General features: G+C 43.2%; 1 gene segment (V, D, J or C); it reads left to right on the forward strand.

Moving 5' to 3' along the window:
• Window positions 1-13,151, forward strand: part of LOC134497132 (immunoglobulin heavy variable 3-23-like) — a 140,558-nt gene that overhangs the window by 117,046 nt on the left and 10,361 nt on the right. Inside the window, 1 exon segment of the V gene segment in view lies at window positions 7,377-7,553. Within this exon segment, the coding sequence occupies window positions 7,377-7,553 (177 nt within the window).

Below are 13,151 nucleotides of genomic sequence, written 5' to 3' on the forward strand. Positions count from 1 at the left end.
AGATGGATAAAGTCTGCATATTAATAATATCCTTTCCAGATGTCCAAATGGAGTTCAGGCTGGTTGGTTTTGGCTCTGTGAGTAATACTCTTTTTTTTCTTGCCTGAGAGGATGAAGGGGAGTTTCATTTATGGAAATGGGAAGAGAATTTGGAGAAATAAAGGAATGGAGCCAAAGATAAAATAATGTTTTACTCCATGTCTCATCTGAGTGATAACCACAGTGATCCAAAAACACTTAATGACAGGAGATGCAGAAGCAACACTAAGAATAATTATCCTATCAAAAAGAACACAGAACTAGTAAATAGCCAATTGTGTCAAACGTTGCATCTTTTCAGGTCTGTCTAGGTAAAGGTAAAGGTTTCCCTTGACGTAAAGTCCAGTTGTGTCCGACTCTAGGGGGCGGTGCTCATCTCCTTTTCAAAGCCTTGGAGCCGGCGTTGTCCATAGGACACTTCCGGGTCATGTGGCCAGCATGACTCACGGAACGCCGTTACCTTCCCGCCGAAGCGGTACCAATTAATCTACTCACATTTGCATGTTTTCGAACTGCTTGGTGTGCAGAAGCTGGGACGAGCAACGGGAGCTCACCCCGCTGCGCGGTTTCGAACCGCCGACCTTCCGATCTACAGCTCAGCGGTTTAACCCGCAGCGCCTAGAGTAAAATGGGGATGAGGGGTGAAGAGGGCAGACTTGCCTCAATCTGGTTCAAATAAACTCTCATGGTTGGTGTTCTTGAGAGAGGATCTGGCTAACCACCTGATAGGGATGGTTTGCAATGGATTAGCTAGATGGTCCTTCCCAATTCATTTACTCCATGATTTGATGTGACAGCAGGGAAAAAAAGTAAGTATCCTCCCTGTACAGAAAATGCAATCAGTCATAGAGTAAGCCTTCAAAAGGTATCTTCTATCAGGTACCAAAAGGGCATATTTAGATGTCTCCCTAGACCTGCTTAGACCTCCTGGAGAACCTTCATTTCTTCTCAGCCGCACTTCCCCTCCTGGAATGTCGGAATCTCCTTGGAGAATTAGGCAGATGCCCCTCGTCCTCACCTTCTGCAGCAGGGGGCAGTGGGGTCACCCTGAATCGCATGGCCCGTGTGTGGGGTGGGGGTGGGATGGGGTCAGGTAGGGAAATAAGAGAAGTGTCATTAGATATTGTCTCATTTTGGAGGCATCCTTGTTTTTTTCTGTTTATCTGTTTTATTTCCATATTAGTTCACCAAAAAGGTCTCAAGAAAATTTCACATCTAAGGAGGCTCCAATCCTCACTGGGAAGCCATGTCAGAGTTGACAACAGATGTGGTCTGCTAAATAGAGAGCAACGGAGCCCTTTGGGGAATAGAAAGAGACTTATTAGTATTTCCCAGTCCACAGAGAGAGTGTATTTGCTGGCATTTTTAAGTGTATACGGCATTGGTATTACTAATGCTACTGCTACTGCTATTATTATTATTATTATTACTATTATTATTATTACTATTATTATTCTTTCAAATTTTATGACTGCCCATCTGGCTGAATCAACTCTGGGCAAGTGGCAACTGATAAAAACACCACACAACATACCGACTCAAACAAAGCAATATATTAAATTCATAAAAGTACCGACTTAGATACCACTCAAATAGGCAAAGAACAACCCACTGGCTCCATCTATTCTGTTTCTCCCTGTGATATCTCTCATTAAACTCTGACTTATAAATTGTTCCTCGTGGCTTGGTCTGAATTCAATTCTTTGGGGTTTCTTCAGGAGGGCCTGGTTAAGGGAACGAAGGTGGAAAAGAATTTCCTGAGCTGAGATTTTGCATGTCTGTCTTTTAACTACTATAATGTAAACCTGCCTTTCTCCTATGTACTCACAGCAAAAAAACAAGAACAAAAAGAAAAAAAAACCTTGCCTTCACTTTTTGTAATATTGGAAAGTTATGATGAAAATCACCAGTGTCAGATGTGTGCAAGGAAACCTATGAGATCAGTGCTCCAAGGGGCTCTTTTATCAGAGGTAATATGTAAATTGAGTCACAATTTGCCATTTAAAGAAGCCCCATGCATTCCCTTTTCAGGCTATACCCACTGTCATGTCCCCCATTGCAATGCATACATGCATCACAATGGGGAACATGCCTTTCCGGAAAAGGGAAGGAAAGAGGAAGGAATTAGTGATAATCCTTTAAGCACTAAAAACCAGATACCAATAAAGAACAAAGGAGCCATACCTTTGCCCTGACCCGAGAAGCCATCCTCCTATCTCCCTGACATCTCTGCATTACCCTGGGGGACACACCTGCGCCGGACACGGGAAGAGGACAGAGGCGATCAGCGTCAATCCTCCTGATCGCCCATCGAGACTCTGGAATCGCTCCCTAATCGCCCATCAAGAATCCAGATCAGGACTTTGAGACAATGGGGGGTGGAGAAGAGCCAGTCATCCACCCTGAATTAATGGTAGAAGATGAACATGGGGTGTTGAGAATTATTCTATCAGACAGAATACAAAACTCTTATAGAGAAGGTTCTGACCAATGATAAGACCTTCCAACCCGGTCTGCCTTGAGTAAAACGAGGGCGAGGGAAGAACGAGGGGGACCTGCTTTAATTTGGCTGGAACAGCCTCTTCTCGTTGGAGGTCTGCAGAGAGGGTCTGGCTCCCCACCAGTTAGGTATGGTTTGTACTAGACGACTGAGATGGTCCTTCTCAACTCATTTTTACATGATTTCATGATATTTAGGAGAAAAAATAAGAATACACGACCTCAAGAAAATACAGTATCTCATAGAATAACCTATCAAAAGGAATTTCCTATATTATAACAAAAGAGAAGCTTTGGATTGTTGGCAGAGTGCTGGAAAGCCTTTGGCCCAGGAGAGATCAGAAAAGTCACACACCAGACATTTCTATAAAAGCATTTTTTTTTAACAGAAAAACAAACATATTTAAAAGCTGTTTGCTGAGAGGAGAGATTTCTCTCAGCTGCAAATTCTCTGCAAGCCTACACAGAAGGTAAACTGAAACTAAAACAAGTCCAGGCAAATTCTTCTCCTTAGGCCATGCAACCATCAGCATGTGAAAAGGGGATAATTAAATTCAACCTCTTCTCCTGGCCAAAATGATTATTTACCATAGTAACCTTAATCTGTAGTAGAAAACATATTAACATAGATTTCTCCCTAGACCAGCTTAAGTTTCCTGGAGATGTTTCATTTCTTTGGAGCCCTAATTACCATTTCTTAATGCAAGAATCTGCTGGGAAAGTTATGTAGATGCCTCCCCTCCTCAGGTTTTACACCAGGGGGCAGTGTTGCCACACAAAATCGCTTTGGAATGTGTAGGGTGGGGGTGGGTGAGGGGAACAAAGGAAAGGTCTACAGCCCTTTTCTCATTTCGGAGGCATCATTATATTTACTCTCATCTTCCTAAGAGACCAGGGAAGGCAATTCAGAGAAATTTAACATCCCAGGAGATTACATTCCTCACTGTCATGAGTCCTGATGGTGAGCAGGAGGGGGACCCTATCCAGGGTTTGAAAATGCATTAGTAGTACTGAGGAATTAAGCAGCCATTCAAAGAGACCTACATCAGACCCGCCTTAACTTTTGGGGTTTATCTGTCTGGGTTTTTCCCACGCTTCTTCAGTTTGTTACAATTTTCTGTCTAATGCAGCAGTATTAAAGCACTAGAGACCTATTCCTTGTCTCAGCCTGGTTCCTGACTGTTAGGACACTCACCATGAAGCCACATCCAAGTTGAGAACAGTTGTGCTTTGTTAAATATAGAAAAAAACTGAATTGTTTGGTAAATGCAAAGTGATTTATTTCTGTTTCTCAGTCCACGGACTAAATGTAGGAGAGGCGTTTTTATGAGTATCTGTATGAATCAACTCTGGGCAGCTAATAACCCATAAAAAGACCATACAAAATGGCAACCAACCCCCAACCCCCCACCCCCAATATTCAGTATGTATTCCATAGAGTTGCCGAGTAAATAACCAAACTAATCAGGAACACTGTACAGGCTTCCAATACATTTTTTTAAAAAAATCAACTTTCCGACTTGGATGTGTATGTAAAATTGATTTGTGGCTTAGAAATAGGGCCTTATGGCTTGGTCTGCATTCACTTATTTTGGGTTTCTTCGAAAGGACGTGGTCAAGGGAACAACAGTGGAGAATACATCTGGAACTCCGATGTGCCATCCTATCTATGTCTGGCGTCTAACGTGGCTATTTACTGAAATTTCAGGGCATGATTTCTGCCTGTCACCTTAAAACCCTTAGTAGAATTGAGGAGGTTCTGTCAGATCTTGCTTTAATTATTCCAGTCTAAACTGCCCTTTCTCCTATGTCCTGTACGTGAAAGGTCTGTTGAAAGACATCTATACCTCAATGCCCTGAGGGGCTCTTTTATGCTGAGTGATATGTAAATCAGGCCACAATTTTGCCTTTAAAGGAGCCCCATGGTGTCTCTTTTCAGGCTACACCCACCAATACAAAGTTCCTGCAGTCTCCCAAACCCTCTCCTGTCAATTCCCCTCCAATCATTTGAGGGAGCAAAAATGATCCTGTGTCTGAACTTGGTGTCCTTCCTAGCAGTCCTCAGAGGTAATTGTTTCTATCGTATTCAGGTCCTTTCCATCTTAATACTTGTATACGGGAGATTTCACTGAAATACCTTTCTTTGTAGGTGCACAGTCAGAGGCCCAGCTGGTGGAGTCCGGAGGGGATGTGAGAAGGCCTGGAGAGTCCCTCCGTCTCTCCTGCCAAGCCTCTGGATTTGACTTCAGCAGCTATTGGATGAGCTGGGTGAGACAGGCCCCTGGAAAAGGGCTGGAATGGGTGGCCGTCATAAGCTACAATTCAGGTACCATTTACTACTCGGACAAAGTGAAGGGACGCTTCACCATTTCCAGGGACAACTCCAAAAGCCAACTCTATCTGCAAATGAACAGCCTGAAGCCGGAGGATACGGCAGTCTATTACTGTGTGAGAGACAGTGACAGGAAGTGAGTCTGAAGCCTGGCAAAAAACTGCTATTTCTCAGAGCAGCTCTGCAAGTTCATCCATGAACCACACTTTGAACTGGTATGCTGAATTTGTGGAAGATTATACCCCCCCAAAAAAAAAAATCACAAAAATTTCTTCTCCTGAAAATGCAGCTTGTTTTGCTCCGTGTTCATCAACAACAGTCAACAGAAAATAGGGCTCAGAGCTCAGGTCCTTTGGTTTCACGATGAGAGAAGGAGTCACGTTGGGTGTTCCAGTTTTCTCTGACACTCCTTTGTACCTCAAGGCGGGTTTGGACCTCAGAGATGGCCGTACACATTTGTGGATCCCTCTTTGAAGTGCATTTTTTCAACACAGTTGAAAGACAAGTTGTTGCCTGTCTTTTCCTTGGTGTGAGACTGAAATTTACGTGTATCTTCTGGGAGATGTTATGATGGCACAGCTGGATCAGGAGAACACATAGCTCTTACCTTCAGGGCCATCTTCCTTGTCATTCAAAGGCTCTTTGAGTTTCACCTTCCATCATTTGGAAAAGGACTGGTGCAATCTACCGCACAGCTCAGCCCAAAGGCATGGACCCATCAAATTGTTACTATATGCTTCAACCGCTCCTTAATGCAAAAGAACCTGGCACTTGCTCTACAATACACAGGGATCCATTTCATCCTGTGGCTCAGTTAAATACATAATTAACACCTGCAGAGTTCTTCACCACCTCAGAATATGTTCTGGGAGTCAGTTTGGAAAAAGCAGAAGAAAATAAGAAAGAAAAAGGGCCAAAAAGGGCATACTTTAATCAGAAAAGCTGTGTATGTCATATCTGGGAATTTGGGTGGGGGATTTTTACCATGGGAAGGGTTTGAAAAATCCCCACTGTGCTGACCATTTTAGGAGGCTCATTTGGGAGAAACTCCAGCTGTTTTCACAATTCTTTGATTTGAGTCCACTAACTGAACCCACCTGAGAGGTTCCGTAGGAAAAGGTGCAACTTAGTCATGGCATTTTTCCAACATTGGACTGAAGTTTCAGGAGCAAGGAAAACGGCCGTATGGGTAGAACATTCTTCTGATCAGTTCTGAATGTCAGCTGAGAAAAGTGGTCAATCACTTATCCTGTGAGCGGAAGATGGCAAAAATCAGCCCTGATCCTGCCTGGCTCCCCAAAGTGGGGAAGCAAGTAGTTTTTTATGTCATCACTTTAAAATCTACTCTGTTAACTTCTAGTTCAGTGCCTTTGATCTTCTGTCTCGATGGAAAAGGAGCTAATTTTCCATTGTCCTGTGTGGACGGTGTATATGGAGAAGTTCTAGATGGACAATCGTTGGGTCTCTAGCATTATAGTTCTACTTCCTTCCCTACTTTGGGCTCACCTAATGGACAACCAGAGAAGTTGACAGCCCATCTGTCAACTGGCTCTCATTTTTGGGTCACATGAACTGTATGCTCCGGGATCTCTCCTGCAATTGATCAAGAGACCTCATCAATCTCCTAGAGATCCTTCATTTCTTCTCCACCTCATTTCCCCCCCTAGATTAGAAAAATCTCCTTGGAGAATGTAGTGCTTGCCTCCCTGGGTCATCTTGTACACCAGACGGCAGTATGTTCACACTGATGCCATTGGCTGGGGGGCAGCAGGAAATAAAACCAGTGTGCACAAATAGGGTCTCATTTCCAAGGCAGATATTTTCCTTCGGGTCTGCTTAAAAATTCCCCAGAGAATGCCACTTCTCACTTCTGAAGGGAGCACAATCGCCTCCATAAAGCCACGTCTGAGTTCAGATCAGACGTCCCTTGCTAACTGTGGATCTCTGAAATCTCTGCAAAGTAGGAAGCGTCATACTCATCTTTATGGGCCACTGAGAGAGTGGACAGTATGTAGTCATGTTGATTTTGACCTTGCAACTTGGGGAGGACCCATTGTCTGTGGCTCGCCAACTGTGCGGTATGTCTCAGTCTCCATGCAGTTAATATGAGTTTATTCAGAACAAAACCAGGATAAGGAAACAAAGTTTCCTGAACTCAGATGTACCATATTTTTAAGTTCTGTCTCTAACAGGTCTGTTTCGACCATTCTTAGTCCATGCTTTCTTGGTGTTACTTAGATATGCAAATCAACAAACAATTTCCTCATTAAAGGAGCCCCATGGTTTCCCTTGTCAGGCTACACCCACCAACACAAAGTTTGTGCACTTTCCCAAATCCTTTCTTATCAGTTCCCCCCATTCATTCGAGGGAGCAAAAATGATCCTGTGGCTGAACTTTGTGTCCTTCCTAGCAGTCCTCAGAGGTAATTGTTTCCACCCTAATCAGGCACTTTCTATGTGTTCTGATTGTATACAGGAGATTTCACCAAAACACCTTTCTTTGTAGGTGTCCAGTCTGAGGTCCAGTTGGTGGAGTCTGGAGGGGATGTGAGAAGGCCTGGAGAGTCCCTCCGTCTCTCCTGCCAAGCCTCTGGATTCAGCTTCATCAGCTACTACATGTACTGGGTGAGACAGGCCCCTGGAAAAGGGCTGGAATGGGTGGCATGCATTAATCCAAGTTCTGGTACTTACTACTCGGACAAAGTGAAGGGACACTTCACCGTCTCCAGGGACAATGCCAAAAGCCAGCTGTATCTGCAGATGAACAGCCTGAAGCCAGCGGACACGGCAGTCTATTACTGTGCAGGAGACACAGTGAGAGGAAGTGAATCTGAAGCCAATCAATAGCTGCTCATTTCACACAACAGCTCTGTAAATGTCTTTGATAACAAAAAGGCCACTTCGTTAATTAGGTTTCTTCCTTCATGTCTTCATTTTGCAGTTCAGCCTTAATTCTTTTTTAATGTATGAGCCAGCCTCTTCTCTTAGTGTCCATACAATCAGTCCCTCACCTGGATTTCAGATTCCATCCAGGCTGATGTTTCCTCAGTCCACTCATTCCTGAACCCCCCTCTCATTTCCCCCCACACACAATTCTTCATATCCCCATATTATTTTTTTTCAAACCTTAGGATTCTGTTTCCTGCTATCATTTCAGGAAGTGCCATTTCGTCCTTTCAACCAAAAGGCTGCCAAAACCGTTCCCAGGTAGGTTCACACACTTACCTACAGTATGGATTTTTTTTTCCATTTACTTTTCTTACCTCTTCTAGTTGATTCAGTTTCCTTTCTGTAAATGTGTATCCACCTTTCCTATCATTTAGAATCTTGAACCTTGAAATATAAGACAGCTTTGGAAAGAGCAGCTACTCCCCTCGATTAATTAGATCCCTGTGTGCACAACCGTTCATCAGAATACCTGTCACTCAACCTATTTCCATCGCCTGCATTGTCTTGAACATTTCTGTCTTTCCCTCTAATGTTAGCAGAACTATTTGCCCACATCTAAACCTCACTTTGATTATGCAGCTGATTCTGGACAAAAATCAGCCAATGCCCTTCTCAAGTTTTTCCAGAGCAAAGGAGGACATGATATTCCAGCAGCTCTTAAGCTCTTCCAGGCATTGTCATTAGCCCAGCTCTGTAAGGATTGCCTACACTAATAGACTCAGACTCACAAGCAGGAACTTAATGATATCTGATTTATTAAAGAATAGTATGCAAATACAGAGAAAGCTGAGAATGAGCAAAAGCGCGCCAAATACAAACTAAAAACCCTCGGCTCAAACGTAATCCCTCCCCTCGCCCGGCAGTTGCAAACTCCCCACCCCCACCCCCAGGTGCTGGTAACCATTTCTGCTGATGTCCTGGGAAAGGAACCTTGAACACACGAGATAACCCAAAATCATTCCAATCCAGCTGCTAACACATAACAATCCCACAAGATGGAATCCTCCTCCCCTCCCAGACGAAACACGCATCAGCCAAATGACATGTGAAACATTACGATGTAACAGTAACATTGGAACCGTGAACATGACAAGCTCCTTTACGGGTCCTGCGTTGGTGCTCCGACTTCCAGCATTACACCTCTGGAAAGAGTGCAGTCAAACTTTATTAGAGCAGTACTCCAATTGCCCAAATGTGTGTGAAACGCTCAACTTCGATTGGAAGTTGGCATGATAAAAGTCGAGGCAAGAGTGCGTCTAGCCTCCCTGAACCTTTGGCTAAAACTCAAGCACTATCCCCAAGTTTTAGCACCACTCATTTTTCAGGATTACTTCCAATCCTCTTGGTTAAAGGATATTGAGTTTAGCCTTGCAAAGCTAGGATTTTCTACAGATTTAATTCTTAGGATGGATTAGGAACAGGCAAAATTGACCCTGAGGCAAAGGATAAAGGATATAGAGAGACAAATGGACTTACAGAAGGGCCCTCATTTCCTATCGTCAGAGCATAATAAATATATTGTCAATACCGCTAACTAACTCTCTCAACTTGAAATTCCTAGCCAGCAGAAAGCTTTCTCCCTAGCTCAAAGCCCTGCACTCCCTTCTGCAGTCTTGGAAGGCAGATACAAAAAAATCCCAATAGCTGCGAGGCGGTGCCCTTCTAACATGTCATTGTCACCGTTGCGATGCTTGTGACATTGCAACGGCTCACATAACAATACAAAGAGATGAGCACCGGGCGGATTAAGGAAAAAGGCAACCAGCTAACAAAAGAGCAACAGGTGCTGGCAACAAAGTATAGATCCTAGCCGGAGGCGCGGAAGGAAGAGATACAATGTTGCAAAAGAGGTAATTGACAACACCCGACCATGAGGCACGCCAGAACTGTCAGAAAGATTACGAGCCGGATCGCCCGGCAATGACCCATCACCGGCCGGGAAAAACAATTAAGAAATCACCCAAGGCACAGAAAGGGGCTACTTGACCCCTCACCTACCGGCAACGGGACCAACGGGGCTCGGGGCACACTCGGAGAAGGAGGGGTGGAGCGCTGACCGGCGCAGGCTATTTAAATCCTGTTCCGGCGCGCTCCACTCACTCTCAGCTTTTCCAAAGGCATGCATTCTATACTCAAATAAAACCAGTACCTAAGCCTACTCTAGTGTCTGTGTTTTACTGGGTAGCAGGCAGAGCCTGACATAACAATGGAGAGATAGAAACCACAGACCACGTGCTTCTCTGTTATCCTTTTCATAAAGAGCTCAGGAGTAAACTAATACTACCTTTGATTAGTAAATGCCCTAGATGGAAAGATATAGATTGCATGCAAATGTTACTTATAGATGAAGATCCTCCTGTCACGGCGCAAGTAGCCAGATCCTGCTTAGCTCCTGTGAAGATACGTCAGATTACAATTGGAAAAATGTAGTCATGTATCCCTTGTAATAACCTTGTGGTCTATATATCACATTTTATATATGATATTTTACTCTTTTTCTCACTCCTTTTAATATTTTACATTTATTTTTATAGACACTTATACCTGATGGAATATTAGTCATGATAATGCAAATTAATAAGATTGTTTTTAAACCCGATTAAGGTCCTCACTTCCGTTGTGATCCAAATGTATTTTAACATTTAATTGGAACTTGTAAACTCAAATTTAAAATTATTTTAACTTAGATGGCTCATATTTTATGGCTCAAGGCTAATGCACACATTTTTATAGAATTGTATCTTGTACTGCTCAGTGACCGCAATAAAATCAATTGAATTGCCCACATCTGCTTTCAGAACTGCCTTGAAGCCGCTGCAAACCAGGCAGTTTGTTTTGCTCCATGTTCATCAAGATCAGCCCATAGAAAATAGGGCTCAGAGCTCAAGTCCTCAGTTTTAAGGATGAGAGAAGGAGTCTAATTCATTGTTCCCATTTTCTCTGACCCTCCTTTGATCCTTCCGTTGTTTCTCCTGTTACAATCCTGCATATCTGCCTACGCAGCCTTAATTGCAGAAATACACTTTTGAGAGTGGCTAATCTGTAGAGAAGTATTTGTAGAAATATCATCAGGCTAAGAGCAAGCATCTGTGAGTTCAATTATTGGAAGAGGGTTTGAACCTCAGAGAATAAGAGCTAGCGATGCTCATCTGAGGATCCCTTTCTCAAGTGTACTTTCTCAACACAGGAAGACTACGTTGCCTCCTCCTCCTCCTCCTCCTCGGGTTGCCTAAGACTCGAATGGGTTGCCTACATAGGTACCTCCTCAACTCCCAGGTATAATTTGGAGAAAGTGAATCGATGCTTCACCATCTCCAGGGACCACTCCAAAAGCCAGTTGTATCTGCAAATGAATGGCCTGAAGCCAGAGGACACGGCAGCCTATTACTGTGCATGACACAGTGCCAAGAAGTCAGCTTGAAGCCAAGCAGATACCTTCTGCTCCTCAGAACAGCTCTCCAAGTTGAGGAAAGAAGGTTGGATTTGCCCATCAGAATGGAAAAGAGAAGTCTCGAACACAGGAAGGTAGATGACAGGGTGGATCTCGATCAAAGCAGTGTGGGACTTGGTTACCGACATCTCAGGGCAGAAAATAAAGTGGGGAAATGAATAAATAAACAAAGAATTCCTGAAAGAAGACAATGGCAAACTCCTTAAAAAAGGAGTTTTAAACTCAGTTCCCTGAAATTTCTTTAGAACTACATGTTAGGATTAATTAAACAAACTCCTAATTTGTATGCTTGTTCCAAAGTTCAGTCCTCATTGAGCGTCTCTAGCTGGCCAGATATTCTCGAAGTTCTTTCATGCAGGTAATTCATTTTTTATTCAATCTATTTTCATTTATATTTAATCTCGATGTGTGATGAGCCCATCGGTGTGATTCCCCCCCCCCCCATATTGTATTGGTTTTTGTTATATCATTTGATTAGATTGCCCTCAGAAAGCAATATGTTATTATTACATTATGACTAAGGTTGGTTGCATAGTCAGCCAGATATTGAGACTGGACCTATCAACTTCTTCTCAAGGACCTGGGATAGGCAGATGTTTTTGTTTAATAATATTAAAGATATTGTTGTAAGATGTAAGCTCTTCTAAGTGAAGTTGCCCTTAGCAATTGACTGATGTTGGTTTTGTCAATGCTGATGGTCTTCAAGTGGTGCTTGAGATGTTTTGGAATTGCACCCGGGACCCCTATTAGTATTGGTAGTACCTTTGCTGTCTTTTGCCACAGTCGTTCATCAATTAATTAATTAATTAATTAATTAATTCATTTATGTATTTCAATTCTCTTCTATTCTGTTGTCTCCAGGTATTGCAATGTCCACTTTCCAGACTGTTCTGTCTTTCTTTTCAACAACTGTTAGGTTGGGGTGTTGTGTGGCAAGTGCTTGTCTCTTTGAATTCTAAAGTCCCAGAGCACTTTAGCTTCTTCATCTTCTATTCCTTTGGATCTTTTGGGGTCCCACCGGTTCTTGCCTGCAGGCAAGTGGTATTTCTTGCAGATATTCCAATGCCCCATTGTGGCTACATTGTCATGCCATTGTCTGCTGTTGGTCTGTGTGATCTTCTTGCAGCAGGTAACTAGGTGGCCCACTGTTTCTTCAGCTTCCTTGCAGAAGTAGCAGTTGCTCCATGTTGCTGTCCTCTCAGTGCTGCCTTCATGGTATACTAGAATCAGTGCATCTTCTTCACTGTCCTTCAGACATTCTTCCATTGCCCTTTTTTCTTCTTCAACTGTCTGGTGTGCTTTCAACATTGCACACCCACCTAGGCTCCTTGGTAAGCAGAGCCTGTCAACGTCATTGCATGGACGAAGGGCATGATTCATTGTCATTATTTTTCTGGTCTTCCTACCCAGGCTTCTAGTCCTGCTTCCGTCCACTATTCCATCTCTGTATCTAATGACTGGAATTGCCCAGGTGCAAATTGCCTTGATGGCGTTTCCTCCACTGAGCTTGGACTCCTTCACTCTCATGATGTATTTACTACTAATCTTCTTCTGGACTTCAGTGCACTTCACACTGCGAGCTTGAAGGATGACCAGGTATTTGCAGTGATCTTCATCCAGACAGCGTGCCGTATTTGTATTTCTCTGTCCAGATAGAGAGTGAACATGGTAGCATTATAATTAATTGTAGTAGTATTAGATTATTGGTGTTATTATTTCAATTTCTACGGCTGCCCATCTTGTTGAATCAACTCTGGGCAGATGAGCAAAAAAATCATCACACACCATAGCCACCAAAACTAACCAGTCTATAAAATCCATCCAACTGCGGAGGTAAACCAATCTAAGAAACAAAACAGACCCCACAATGTCCAGCTATTT

This window comes from Candoia aspera, chromosome 4, assembly GCF_035149785.1.
Source record: "Candoia aspera isolate rCanAsp1 chromosome 4, rCanAsp1.hap2, whole genome shotgun sequence".
Taxonomy (NCBI): Eukaryota; Metazoa; Chordata; class Lepidosauria; order Squamata; family Boidae; genus Candoia; species Candoia aspera.